Here is a 14,752-nt window from a genome sequence, read left to right as displayed (position 1 = left end):
TGTGTCAGGAGAGGTGGGGGGAAAAAAAGTTGATTTTTTTTTTAAACTGTAGTTATTTGGGGAAAAATCATTTATAAAAATACTAATCAACTCGGGGCCAACCCGGAGGAAAGAAGTAGTTCTTAAAGGGGAGGAGAAACGTGCAAATTGTTGTCTGAAAAATTAAAAAAAAAATCAGATAAACTTTCAAAAATGGTTGTGTATTTCTTTACGGTATGAGCTGGTCAACCTGGAACGAAACTTTGGAATCCTGGCTCTGTCCAGGTCGAAGCTCTCCAAACACAGGGTTGCCCAAATGTTAAATGTTCTGCTGATTTAAAAAAAAAAAATGATGATAATCCGAGCATTTGATACAGTGCTTCTCAGAAGTAATAGGGTGTCAGGTCAACAGGTCGTCTCAAAGCGCTTCGCAGGATTTCACTATGATGTGTAATAACTGTGTTTCATAGGCGAATAGAGAAATTGTGTGAGTGGGTGCGTGCGTGCGTTTGTGTGAGAGAGAATGATGAAAAAATTGCGGAGAATTGCTTTTTTAAGCACTTCAAAAGAGTGGTTACCCTTTTGATTTCTCCTCCCGCCCCCACCACCCCCCCAACCCAAACATTATGTTGTCATACAGTATAACTGCTGGTCTCAGCGTTGAAATCTTTATCCAAAACAGTGAGAGCTCAGTTCAATCAAGTTCCGTCGATTTATGCAAAAACAAATGAGTACAAAATATTTTTATTTTCAAGTAATACAAAACCTATTTTTACAGCATCTTTCACAGCAAGCAACTCAAATGTTTTACAAAAATTGAGATTAAATTGAAACTAAGTATTAACTAGTTGGTGAATGGGAGACGGAGAGACTCTGAAACCAGTTGAACATTATTTAATGCCTATTGAGGTGGGGCCTCATCACCTAAGAGTTGATTGTTATTGCTGTGGGTAGAGGAATGACCATTGTCTAAAGAACTATTTGCCCAAAATGTTGTTCTTTCCCTTGCTCGCTCTCTTTCTCACACCTTTCTTTCACTCCTACTTGCAACTCCCAGTTTGTCTAACAGCTTGTGTGGTAACGCTTGCCTTTTGAAATCATGCCTTATCGTTTTAAAAGTAGTTGTGTACAGTATTTTACTTAAAATTAAAGGGTAGTGATAGCAGGAAACTTGGAGTAAGTTGCAGGAGGTTAGTTGTTGCTGCCGTTGAAGCCCTTCAACCTTGTGCTCACACCAGTTTCGTGTCAGGAGGACGTCATAAAGCGTCTCTACGGAGAGAAAATGATAAATCCAGAGAACCATTTGGCACCTGCTGAAATCTATTTGTAAAAGATCTGGGTAGTAAATTGTCAGACTTACCATTAACTGCAAAGCTCCATGAGAAACAGGGCCAGAAGAATGGACAGGATGAAGGAGATGTGGCAATCCTGGGGTCTAATGGCGGTGTTCTTCACTGGTTGACCTTTGCACCTCTTCCTATAAGAGATGAATTTTGTGTTTACACAAATACCTTGAGACGTCTCAAAGAGCTTCACAGAATATATACTGTAAAGTGGACTGACTGTATTTTGTGGATGAAACTCGGTAGTCAATTGTGCACAAACAGTCGTGTTCCACACAGGGAGGATGTGACTCCTCATCATCACTTACACTTCTTCCTGAAACTTCTCCTTTGTCTCCTTCAGCTCGTTGTTGGATTTCATGAGGTTTTCTTTGTATTTTCTAATCTCTTTGTTCAGATCATGTATCTTTTTCTGGGCTGCATCTGAACAATAACCAAATAATCCTTTGATATTTGATATACATTTGCTAGCCCAATAAATTCCCTTAACCCCTCCCCATTCAGCAGGTAAATCTTCCAGTTGTCAGATACATGTGTCCCTCGTTGGGACCTTGATTTAACATCTCATCTGAAGGAAGGCATCTCCGACAATGTAACACCCGCCCAGATTAGACTATGAATTTCCAAATCCGGAACCCACAATCTTCTGACTCCGAAGCAATTGTGCTAGCACTGAGCCAGGCTGACACACAGCTCATGTACCCAATGGGTTCAATACATCTGGTAATAATGCATCGCTCTCTCCAAACAGCCAACAATGACAGCTTGACCGGTCTTCCCTGGATCTCTTAAGTTTCTGGGCCTGTGTTAACGGCAGAGGGTGTGAGAATAATGGAATATCCTTACGTGTGATTTTTGACCCAGGTCTGTCGGACTGCAAATGAGTTGAGGGGTGCGGGGAACGAGGGAGGAGGTGAGGGCTATTCCAACCCAGCCTCTGCCTGTGTAACTTGTAACTATCTGATCCCACAGAGACAAGGAGCTAAACAGCCACTAACCTTGCTGAAAGTTTTGAGTATGGTTCAGCTCGGCGTTCTTGTCTATGAGCTGAGTCACAATTTTCTTCAGAGCGGTAGCATTGCGCTTCACGGCAGTCTGAAAAAGACGTTTTCTCTTGTAACTTTTTAATTGCTAACTTTTCTAATAATAATAATAATAACGCTTGCATTTGATGAAGCGCGTCGTCGAAACGTCTCACAGAATATACTTTAAAGTGTGGTGACTGGGTTTATTGCAGGCAAAATTCAGCGGACTATTGCGCACAGCAGTGTCCCACAAACAGTCGTGGATTGAGTTTAGTTTAATCATGTTTCTCAGTCTCTGTCTCAGTCTCTCTCTACATTTCATATAGCGCCTTATCATGTCGTTGAGACGTCTCACATAGCTAAAATATCACGCAGCTAAAACAACTCGAAAAAGGTTAGGAACGTACTTCCGAGATCTGTTTCTTCCTCTTGTAGATATTGCATCAAATTATTATTGTTACTCTGGGGATTTTTGTTCAGGAAAAACAATTTGTCCAAGATTAGGAATCCTTTGTTGGTATATTACGCATCCGGGAAATTCCAGGTTCCACCCCCACCCTCGCTACCTCTCAAGTCAACTGATTGATATAACCAGACTTAAGGGAGCGTCTCCCTTTTCATTATTACACTCGCTCACTGGTGGAATCGGTTTGACTAGCAAACCAAAATGCCTTGTTGGTGTTCCGCATTTGTGTCAAACACAAAGGGCGCCTCAGGTTCTCTCTGGAAGTTCCTATTTGGCCACCACCAACGATAACCAGTCTTCCACAGACTCGTGTTTCATGCGTTTTCATAGACAGATTTAACAAGTGATTGGCATACACTAAAATGAATGACCATGTTACACTTATTCATGTTAAAACTAACAGACCCACAAATGCCCAGCAACGAACCTTTGTTAATAGGAAGATCGTTCCAGCGGGAGTATTAACTTGTGATCGCTGTTTTATTAGCCTGATTTTTACCCAGCAAACCAATTGATCCATCATTGCAGTATAAAACCCCAAGGCTTTATTGAACATAGATGACTAAACAACTGGTGAGCACTCCTGAAACCCCAATAAGGAAGCCCTTTATACCACAACAACAATATTTTGTGTTGGTAATAATAATAATCCCTTCGTTTGATGTAGCGCCTTATCACGTCTTCGAGACGTTGCAAAATGCTTCACAGAATATACTGTAAAATGAATTGACTGTATATGTTGTGGGTGAAACGCGGCAGCCAATTGCGCACAGCAGTGACCCCACAAACAATCTGGTGATGTAGCACTGTTACCCAGGTCTCGGAGCCCTTTACATCGAAGGGTTCGGACACTGAACAGGGGTGAGAATGAGTAGGTGCCCATAGACATGGTCAAAGAGGCAGATGGTTTGGGTGGGATTTAAAGAACGCCGTCCAGATGGAGGGGAAGAGGGAAAGAGTCGTACAGGTTATGAATATTGTAGTTGAAGATTCAGCTAGTGATGGTCATGTGGAGAATGAATTCAGCGCAATCGCCCTAGTCAGTCAAGCCCAGGGCATGAGCAGAGGAGTGGGGTAGGGGATAGAGATAACCCCAGCTATATCTACTGCTGTACTCACCAAGTCCGCCCGGCAGGTCATCAACGATGACTGTGATTCTTCGAACTTTCTTTTGATCTGCACCAGCTGTTCCATCATTGTGGTCACGTTCTGTACCAGCCATTTGTTCTTTTCCGCTAGACCCTGGTTATCGTTTGTCCGCTCTAGGCTTTGTTTGTTACACTGTGACGTAGATATAACTGATACAACAATTATTAGAACGACCAAACTAAAGGTTATTGTGACAACCCACCCAACGCAGTGTTCAGTGGAGCCCATCGTGGCCTGAGAATATCAAGTTAAGACAGTGTGTTCTCCGCACTAATGCTCACTATCTGTCTCCTCAGCATCAATCTCCACACTGCTGAGCTGACCTCACTGCCTTCGCGGTTAGTTCTGTGCAAACTGGGAAACTCCCTAAATTTTCAACATAGATTTTGAACCAACCATCATTTACAGGAAATCACATGCTTTAAAATATTCAAGGGTCTTGGAAAACATCTCAAGGGTGGGGCTTTCCATTTGGCTTCATTATATTCGAATTAAACAGGCACCTCAACTGATCAGCATTTGAACCACAACTTTCTGTAAATGAATGATAATAAGAATAATAATCCCTGCACAGATAAACAGAAGAGTGTGGAGTAAGGAAACTTGCGTAAGGTTTTGCCCTGCCTGAGAATGGAACCTGTGTCCTCTCACTTGCGAGGCGAGTGCACTAACCGCGGCACTAAGGACTCCGTGAGTGGTGAAGCATTATGAGCAAGTGGGTCCCACCGTAAACGAACAATGCAGATTTACTCTTTCTTTCAAGTCTTCACTTTCAAGGCCATCCATGGCCTCGCCCCCTCCTACCCACCTCTCTGACCTGCTGACTCTCTACCAACCTGCCCGCTCCCTCCGTTCATCGGGCTCCGGTCTGCGCCATGTCTCCCGCCCTACCATCGGTGGCCGGGCTTTCAGCCTCTCTGCCCCCACTCTCTGGAACTCCATGCCACGGTTCCTTCGCCTCGCTTCCTCCCTCGCCTCCTTCAAGGCCGGTCTCCAGGCCCTTTTCTTCAATCGTGTCTTTGGTGGCCCTTCCACCTCTCTGCCTTCCCTCACCCCTACCCCACTCCTCCCCCATGCTCGGTCACAACGCCTGACTGTTCAGCGCCTTGGGACGTCCTCCCGACGTGAAAGGCGCTCTGTAAATGTAATTTTGTTGTTGGTGTTAGTCTTGATAACTGTTACCAGCATAAAACTCTGGCAAATGTGAGGTTGGAGATACCGCTGGTGACATTTCAGTAAAACCAAATGCACGTGCATTGAGAGAAACAGTTTCAACGTTTACAGATTTCTGGCTGCAACTGATAAACTGGGTTTTGGCTCCAAGTTTCAGTTTCGATTTCTTGAGTCTGCTTCAGTCATGAACTTAACGGCTGTGATGTTGAAGCCACATTGCTCATTGTGTAACCAGCATTAGACCTTACACAGAATGAGGCGGTAAAGTTCTTCGTAGAGTTTTCGGTAAAGTGTAGTGACTGTGTATTTCATAGGCAAATGCGGCAGCCGATTTGCACGCAGCAACATCCCGCACTAAGCGGGTTGATGGTTTTTATCTGGAGGGTTGTTGGCCAGGACTCTGGGAGACAAACTCCCTGCTCTTTTTGAACAATACCAAGCTTACTGCTGCAACCCCTGACGTAAAGGGACTATACAATGTCCAGAGTAATCCCATTGTGCCATCCTTCCCAACTGTTACCGGAGCATCTCATGACATAACATTTCGCCCACAAAATATACAGTCAATTCACTTTACAGTATATGCTGTGAAGCGCTTTGAGACGTCTTCAAAGGCGCTGTATCAAATGCAATGATTATTATAAACGAGAGGACTTAGCTGTTGTACTGAATTGGACCCACCAGTAGGTTGCAGTAGAGACTGCAGAGCAGATTCCTCACTCCAGGTTGGTGCCAATGTAACCATGGCTGTTCAATCTAAACTGTCTGATGTTTACATTTTGTATCGCTGGTCATATTTCAGACTACGAGGTTGCAAACAAGTAACGGTACATGTCAGAATACAAGGGAACGGTACGCCAGAGGCCGCAGGCAAAGACATACAAGTGCCAATTCCAATAGAGGGTATGAACCTCACCAGCCTGGGTGAGAGGGGCAAAACTCAAACTCAAGTCAAACTCAAGCACAGAGAAGAGTACGCAATCCCCAAAGCCCGTCCGACATCCTGTTGATAAGCCAGGTTGGGCTGTGCTGTCATCAGCAGTGCCCTGGAATACCACGGACCTGTCTGGCTCAGGAACCGGACTACCGAGCCTGCCACGGACTGCTGGCTTGATCCCAAGAAGAACCCGCTTACCTTCACCCAAGGAGGACAGTCATTAGTTTGCCGTTAGACATCCGACAAACACGGGTTTGAACCCCCACCAGGTGGAGATGGTAGGTACCAGGAACTGTGATCTCCAGAGTTAGCCTCCAGGTGGCATCAACCTGTCTCATTCTCAGACACCAGCTCCTCCATCACCTACACATATAAGCCTCCGCTACTGTCAGCTGCTGTGTTAAGCACGTAATGTAGTTAGTGTACAGGATAGAGGATCCAGTACAATCAGAAGTCTATAGACAGCTACAAATCATCAGCTTTTAACAAGCATTTACAATGCATGGTGTGAATTGTCTTATTCCCAGATAGATTTGGTTGTAATATTCCTGCTGATTAAGCGCTCTGCGTGAGAGACGTGCTGGCTGTTGTTGTTGCTCTTATTTTCTGAATGATCGAGTTGTGTAAGCTTGTGTGTGTGTGTGGAGGGGGGGTGCGGGGGAAGGTCAACTGCCCTAAATTTTCCTAAATCTTTAACGATTTAGAGGAAAAGATTGCTATTTTTAGGGATTAGAATAGATTACATCCCTTCGTGACCTTCTACATCTGTGCCCCTCAGCTAACAAAACACCCTTTGTCCATCTGTTGCTTTAAGGAGATATTTGTTTATTTTGCTGTCGAATGAGTGACTGAGGCTGTGGTTCAGGTCTGAGGAGACACTTGCCGTAAGGAACCTGTCAATCAGTCACTCCGAGGTTAACCTGTGTGGCAGGCCAGACAGATAACACCTTGGCCACCACGCGCTCTCGCTCTCTCTGTCCATGACTCATTCGCTCAACCATCCTGCAATTTGTTTAACAGCTCACAAGCGCACACCTCAAAGCAAAACCTTTTGTTCCTTCACCCTCTTGCCAAGGGGGGGGTGGGGGGGGGAGCGGAAGCGGTCAGACTACAGGATATCCCATCTCATTCTTCGCATTTTTCAACTGAGCACGGTTCTCTGTTCAAATAATAAAAGAAATCAATGTGGAGAATTATTTAAGCCACAGCTGCTTTCCTCATTCCCACCGCAGGTTGGTTCAAACATCTGAAGGACATCCCGGGGTGTGAGGGCTAGGGGGAGTTGTGGGGGGCTAATGGTCGGGATAGAAACCCTGGCTAGTTTCTGCTCCCTAACCCAAAGAGGACTGATGTAGCCCTCACTGAGATCAGTAATGCAGGCCAGGAGTAGGTACCTAGGGTTTCCAAGTCTGTTTAGTGTCTTTTCCCAGCTAAGCAGGTAGACAAAGCTGCCTGTTTTCTCCTCTGAAAACAGTAACGTGGGATTAAAGAACCAAAGAGAAAACTGGCACAGTTACAAGTCCTCCCCAAACTTTTTTAATTGACAAGGACATAAAAATAAATAATAATCCTTGCATTTGATACAAAGCTTTTCAAGTCTTCTCGACGTCTCAAAGCGTTTCACAGAGGATGCTGTAAAGTGAATTGACCGTATATTTGTGGGCGGAATGCGGCAACCAATTGCGCACAGCAGCGTCCCACAAACAGTCGTGGATTGAAAGTGATCAATTTATTATTTTTTTTTCTTGAGGGATTATTATCAGGAGTGTGGAGTAAGGAAACTTGCCCAAGGTTTCGCCCTGCCGGGAATCGAACCCAGGTCTCTCGCTTGCGAGGCGAGTGCTGTAACCACTGAGCTACAGGACTCCGTGGGTGTCCTAGGTTTTCGTGGGTGGTGAGGACATGTGCAAGAACCCAGCAGGTACCTGTCCCTGGTAGACCTGGGTTCAGTCAGTCCTTAATTCACCTTGAGATGTTTTTTTGTGTGTGTGTGTGAAGCGATTCTGGGACTGTCACTCATTGACTTGGTCTGACCCAAGCCTGCGAACGTGTGGACGTTTAAAATTGTTGAGACTTTCAAAATATTTTTCTTTCCTTTGTGGACGTCGGTTGAGGAAGCGGACTGGCACGGCTCTGACTGCCCCCACCCTACTGTCAAATAAGCTGCCAACTCTCACTGCCTCACACATGAGGAATGGTGGTTTGGGCAAGACACCAGAAGGGGCCTGACTGGCTCTTGTGCAACAGCACCTCAGCAACTCATCTCCTCTAGACTTTGGTAGAAAAAAAGTGTAGTTGAGAAATAACTTACCAAAGGACTCGATTAAAACTTCGATCCATCATCATATTAATAATAATAATCCTTGCATTTGATATAGCACCTTACCACGCAGTTGAGACGTCTCAAAGCGCTTCACAGAATATACTGCAAAGTGGATTGACTGTATTTTGTGGGCGAAATTCTGGATTATTCTGACTCGGACATGTTTCTGGGTAGACAGCAGCGAGCGAGCGAACTCATTTTCTTGCCCCAGCCAACATCCAATAAACCAAAGTGTCCACTTCAAGGTTAGTTCAGTCAGTTCGCTAGTAGTAAAGGCACACTTTATGAGGTGAGGTGAAGGGAAGATTGATGGCTGAAAGGGTAGCAAGTTGAATGAATCTAATAGACATAAATCTTGGCGTTCTTGGCAATTGTTGGGTGTTTTTTGGCTGGTGAAACCCTCTGTGTCACAGCGCAGGTTAGTTATCATGGCCTCAGAAATATGGTTAAGTGCAGCTGTGCAGTAAACGATACAACTCGTGAATCCACTTTTTGTTTGAATGATTTTGTTTTTTAAAAAAAATGTTCTGGTTCTTGGACACTTGAAAGCTGCCCCAGTGAAAAAAAATACCGTTCACAGTAACAACGTAAAAATAATCCTTACATTTGATATGGTGCCTCGTCACGTCGTCGAAACGTCTCAAAGCCCTTTTGCGGGATTTACCGAGGTGTACAGGGACTGTGCATTTGTGCGGGTGAACGTGGCAACCAATTTGCTCATAGCAATGACCCACAAGCAGCCATGAAGCGAGTGAATGAGTGATTGAATCTGGGGGATTGTTGGCCTGGATGTCATGAGAAACACCATTCCCTTTTCGAATAGCGCTTTGGAATCTTTAACGTTCATTTGAACAGGTAGATTGGGACCTGGGTTTAATGTCTTCATCTGAAGTACAGAGCCTCTTAACAATGCAACACCCCCCCTACATTGGAGTGCCAGCCTAGACATTGCGAGTTCCAAGTTCGGATGTAGGACTTGAATCCACAGCCTTCTGACACAGAGGAGAGAGAATGCTACTGTACCAATTGAGCCAGGCTGACACCCAATCGAGGATGATGAGATAAACTGGGGCTTTTCAGCTTTCAAGGCAACCCGACCAAATTGCGCCCAGCGGCGTCCCACAAACAATCGCGAATTGAGTGACCAAATTATTTTACTTACTCGAAGGGATTATTACCCCGGAAAAGCCATCCACTCGCCGATCGACTTAACAACTTGCCCGTCTCCTGACGTGGTTCTGAGCAGATCAGATCCGGGAACGGTTTACACGCAAGTGAAGCTGGAAACGCGTTAGTGTGAGGTAACTGGTTTCCCCCTCCCCCCCCAACACACCCCTGGCCCCCCCCGTTACTACCGCCCCACCGCCCCCGACCCACCCCCCCTTCTGCTGTCCAGTGCTCGCATCCAGCAATGGGAAGAGGAAGCCTTTGTAACGCAAAAGCTTTGAGTTCTGCTGAGAGCCCTGGTGGGCAGCCGAGTCTCACACTGAGCTGTAAAGTGCTGCACATTTCTCTGTTTACATTTCTGCCTTTTGATCTCTCCCGCTTTATACCGTCGGCACGAAAAGGTTCTCTTAATAGAGATCAGCCGCTCGAACCACCAGCCCCGAAGCTCCAGGCCGTCCTGGCTGACAGGCCACGGGGGCCCAAGTAAAATTACAGTCAAACTAAAGCAGCTGTTTTTTTGTGTGTGTACAAAAAAATGCAAACTACACGGCAGGACATGTGCTAACTGTTAGAGATCTATTAGCAGACTCGCGCTGCGTTTGGAAAGGTTGATCCCATGAGAGGGTTACTAACAGGGGGAACATAGGAACAGGAGTTAGGCCATTCAGCCCCTCGAGCCTGTTCCGCCATTCTATTAAATCGCCCACATAATATACAGTCAATAAACACAGAAGTCATGGGAACACGCAGCAGTTCAGGCAGCATCTATGGAGAGAGGAAAATGAGTTAACGTTTCAGTTCTATGACCTTTCGTCTCTCCATAGATGCTGCCTGACCTGCTGCGTATTCTGCAGTACTTTGCCTTTTTCTTAAATATACAGTCAAATTCACTTTACAGTGTAACCTGGAAATGCTCTAAGACGTCTCGAAGAAGTGAAGAGGCACTATATCAAATGCAAGGATTATTATTATTATCATGGCTGATCTGTACCTTAACTCCAATTACCCTGCCGTGTAGCTTGCCCCATATCCTTGACACCCTTATCTAACATAAATGACCACTGCTCACCAACCTTATCGATAATAATAATAGTAATAGTAATAATAATAATCCTTGCCTGATTTGATACAGAACTTATAATGTCTGAAAACTCCCCTTCGCACAGTTTTCCATGTGTAGTGACCATTGTCGGTGAAGGCGGCAGCCGGTTTGCACACCGCAATGTCCCGCAAAACAGCTGTGAAGCAAATGACCCATTTTATCTACAGCCACAACAACAACTTGCATTTATATCACACTGGGTAGCATCCCGGAGGGCTGCAAGGTGGCACAGTCTAGGGCCATAGCGTCCAGGACACAGAGATTCCTTTTTGTTTCAAGGAGTATTGAGGGATGTTCTCCTAGACAAATCACAGTTGGGACCTCGGTTTAACATCTCACCCGAAGGACGGCACCTCCCAACTGCAGTGATACCCCAATACTGCACTGGAGCATCAGCCTAGATTGACACTCAACCACAGGACCGGGAGAGAGCGTTGCAATTTTGGACCAAAATGAAAGAAGAATAATGATACTTTAAAAGGGTTTTGATCAACGATTTGCTGTGCATTTGCACCCGTATAGAATGTATTCACCCTCGCATTCGGCGCGATCTCTCAGAGTCAAGAGCAATGAATACAAGCAGGTAATTGGTGTGTGAGATGGGGATTAATGGCCGTCCAGATGGACTGTAATGGTCTTTTCCAAACCTCCACATTCCTGAGCACGTTTCTCTGTGTGTAATGAAGCACAGGGGACTGGAAACAAAACCATAGACTGAGAATCCTTGGAACAAATAGACTTTGGCTGCAATTAACAATTGTGGAGATCCGTTTGGTGATTAGATGTCAAAGTTTCATCATTTAGTCTGGCGGCACTGGATTAATGACTCTATTAACCAGGTTTAAGACCTTCTTCCCCCCACACCACTCCCTCCAACTTTCCAATCATAATGCAACAGTGAGAAACGTTTCTCAAGCTTGCCGTGTCCAGCAATCATCCATCCTCTCATTGGAAACAGATTAAGTGCCGACAGACAGGACTTTGAAAGCCGTAAATGTCTGTTTCTTGCTGGTCAAGCAACCCTGAGACCCCAGATTAATTCCTGATAAAAATCTGAAATGTAAAGTGACAGAGACGTGTTTAAAATGAACCTCCGCCCTTCGAAACGGCCGGGGTGAAATGCAACAATCCCACTCCCTGGAGAGAAATCCTTATGCTACCCTAATCGCCAGTTCAGTGTCCTGTCGCCCATTCCACTCGTTTTATTAGATTCTTGTAATTCTTGTGGCTGTGGATCTCCAGGTATGAGCGTTTCAGTGGATGTTTAGAAGAATTTTTTTTTACTGCTTCACAGAACTGAACATTTTTACTGGTACCCAGATTCCATCCGATACATTACAATATCCTGGCTCCTCGTGTCTAATCCTGCTGTTTGCATTTGGTTGATTAAAGGTTTATATCCTCGACAGTGACTATTATATAGAATAACAAATACCTGGACGGACCACAAGGCTGCCAAGCAGTCTGGGGAGAGGGGCGAGGACATTTTCAGTAGACTTAACAGTAGAACCAGAAGACACAGCCTGCGATTGAACGGGGGGTAAATTCAGAATGAAGCTGCAGAAACATGACTTCAGTAACCGAGCAGCAAATGTATGGAACAGGCTGCCAAGGGAGACAGTGAAAGCAGAAAACGTTGATTCTTTCAAGAGCAAATAAATTAGATTTCTGTTAAGAAATAATGTCTCGGGATAGATACAGTATGTAGTTTGGGACACGATATGTCAAGCCACTGCCAGGATGGTGGAAGGAGAACTGGATGGACCTTGGTCTTCTTTCTTTCGCCTCGCAACTTCTTGTGTTCTTATTTTCGATGAACTTTGTCCGGTTGTCATCAGGCTGTTTTGATTAAATCGGAAAGTCAAAGAGCTCAGTTTTCAACAGCTCTCGAAAGTCTTTAATCTCTTCTAAGCCAAGGTGCTAAACACAAAGCAGTAGTGTTGGTTCCATTGGAACACCTGTAGGCGAAATGTGTAGTAATGGTAATAGGGAGTCTTTGTTCAACCCTGGTGTTAAGGTGTTAAATTCAACCTAACTTGTTATGTCTTAATTATCATGTTGTAGCTAAACACTGCCAACAAGGCCAGTCGATAATTAAAGTCCCAACGTGGGGCTTGAACCTACAACCTTCTGACACAAGAGTTCTACCAACTGAGCCAGGCTGATTGAGGAGCAGAACCATTTTCTGAGACTATCTAGTAATGGGAGCCACACACCATTGGGAGGTAAACTAATTGGCTGCTGCGTTTCACCCACAAAATATACAGTCACTCTGTGAAGCACTTTGGGACGTCTCGAAGTTTTGATATGGCGCTATATCAAATAAAAGGATTATTATTATGAGGTAGGAAATGGAGTTAAAGATCTGCTATGATCTAACAACCTGGCAGAACAGACTTAATGGTCTAAGTGGCTTCTTCCTAATTCCTTTAGGTTCCTACAGGTTAGGTTCAATCTCTCATCTCACTAAATAGTTAACGTATTCATTGAAGTTAGGACAGACATTAAATACGCTCGAGAATTTGCTGTCAGAGGAACGATCAAAATACTTTCACTCAGTATATTATTGGCTTCCAAGTTCCGGAGGAACTCTCATTGCGGTGATCAAGTTCACGTCCATTCATCACGGAGTGTTGATGCTATTGGCTTGTTAACCACCACTGTTCCTGTCAATCCCCTGCTTGACAAATGAGGTGGACCAGGGCCTTGCACAATGCAAGGAAACCTGGTTCTTATTAAATATCTGGCGCTAAGCTCCATCTCCCGGGCAACTCGGCAGCACAAATCCCCCAATTTCTAGCTGTTCACGTTCTAACAAGTTGCATCAATTCGCCGTCTCAAAGGAGAATCTCGGGCTTATGTTATTACATTCCATAACATGTCCTCCGCAGTCCTTTTATCTCATTGCAGCAGGCAAGGAATTGAACTGACGTGATGTGTAAAATATATCGGACTCGTAATTGCTTGTTGACACGGCGAGGCATTTGTTTTCCTAATTGGGAAATATCTTCATCCCAGCATTCGCGGTGGCTCGCAGATAGATGCCCCTCTATCCCCTCTCCCATAGAATGGGTTCAGACAGGAATTCTGATGTGCTCTTATTGTGGTTATGAACAGGGAACTAAGGCTCCATTTACAGCATTGGGCAAGACGTATAAAGGAAAACAAACTGTGGGACTTTGAATTATTGGCATTAGATTACTGGCGTCTGCCTTTTATGTTTGTTTGTTTTTATTACTATTTTTAATGAGGTATTTTCCAACCTTCTGTGTCTTGGTTTTGCAGCGTTGCCTCTGAAGCAAAATGACAGTAGGTTTTCCAATGCTCCAGTCTAAAGGAAGCCTTGCCCAAAGGGTCTTGGATGGTGCATTTATTCTGCTGCTTCTTAGGAATAATAATAATAAACCTTGCATTTGGCATAGCTCCGTATCACGTCTTCGAGACGTCTCAAAGCTCTTCACAGAATATACTGTAAGGTGAATTGACCGTACACCTTGTGGGCAAAACGCAACAGCCAGTTGCGCACAGCAGTATCCCACACTGTCGTGGATTGAGTGACCAACTTCATATTTCTTCTATTTTTTTTTAACCAAAAAAAAACACAGAGACATGCGGTGGCCATTCAGCCCATTCAGTTGAAGCTGCCAGTTTATTAAATTATGGCAAAATAAATCAATTCCCTTTTCTCCATACGCCCCATAATATCCTTACCTCCATTATTCAAAAGATCCAGCTCATTCACAACTCTGCCGCCCACATACTTACCTGGACCAAACTCCGGACCCACATCTCACCAGTTCTGGCCAGGATCCACTGGCTCCCCATCACCGTATGGATCGACTTCACGCTCGTGTTCCAATCGTTTCACTCTCTGGCACCTCCCTACCTCTCCGACCTCCTCACCCCCCCCCCCAGTCCATCACCTGACCCATTTTATCTACTACAACAACAACAACTTGCACTCTCCGCTCCACCATCGGAGGTTGTGCTTTCAGCCACTATGCCCTGAAACTCTGGAACGTTCTCCCTGAATCGTTCTGCTTTGGCCTCTCTCTCTCCTTTTTCAAGTCCCGTTTGAAAACATTCCT

The 14,752-nt window shown here is 44.9% G+C and overlaps 1 protein-coding gene across 1 annotated transcript; it reads right to left on the bottom strand.

The window, feature by feature from the left end:
* Window positions 1-710: 710 nt before the first annotated feature.
* On the bottom strand, window positions 711-4,329 carry LOC103182002. Its single transcript, XM_007898833.2, has 5 exons — window positions 3,933-4,329; window positions 2,321-2,417; window positions 1,631-1,745; window positions 1,340-1,456; window positions 711-1,248 (listed from the first exon to the last, which is right to left on the bottom strand). Exons 1-4 carry the CDS (start codon window positions 4,188-4,190, stop codon window positions 1,342-1,344), a joined length of 585 nt encoding a protein of 194 aa, XP_007897024.2. The 5' UTR covers window positions 4,191-4,329; the 3' UTR covers window positions 711-1,248; window positions 1,340-1,341.
* Window positions 4,330-14,752: the final 10,423 nt, after the last annotated feature.

Source organism: Callorhinchus milii, unplaced genomic scaffold, assembly GCF_018977255.1.
Source record: "Callorhinchus milii isolate IMCB2004 unplaced genomic scaffold, IMCB_Cmil_1.0 Scaffold21, whole genome shotgun sequence".
NCBI lineage: Eukaryota > Metazoa > Chordata > Chondrichthyes > Chimaeriformes > Callorhinchidae > Callorhinchus > Callorhinchus milii.
This window is presented reverse-complemented; position numbering and strand designations above follow the sequence as displayed.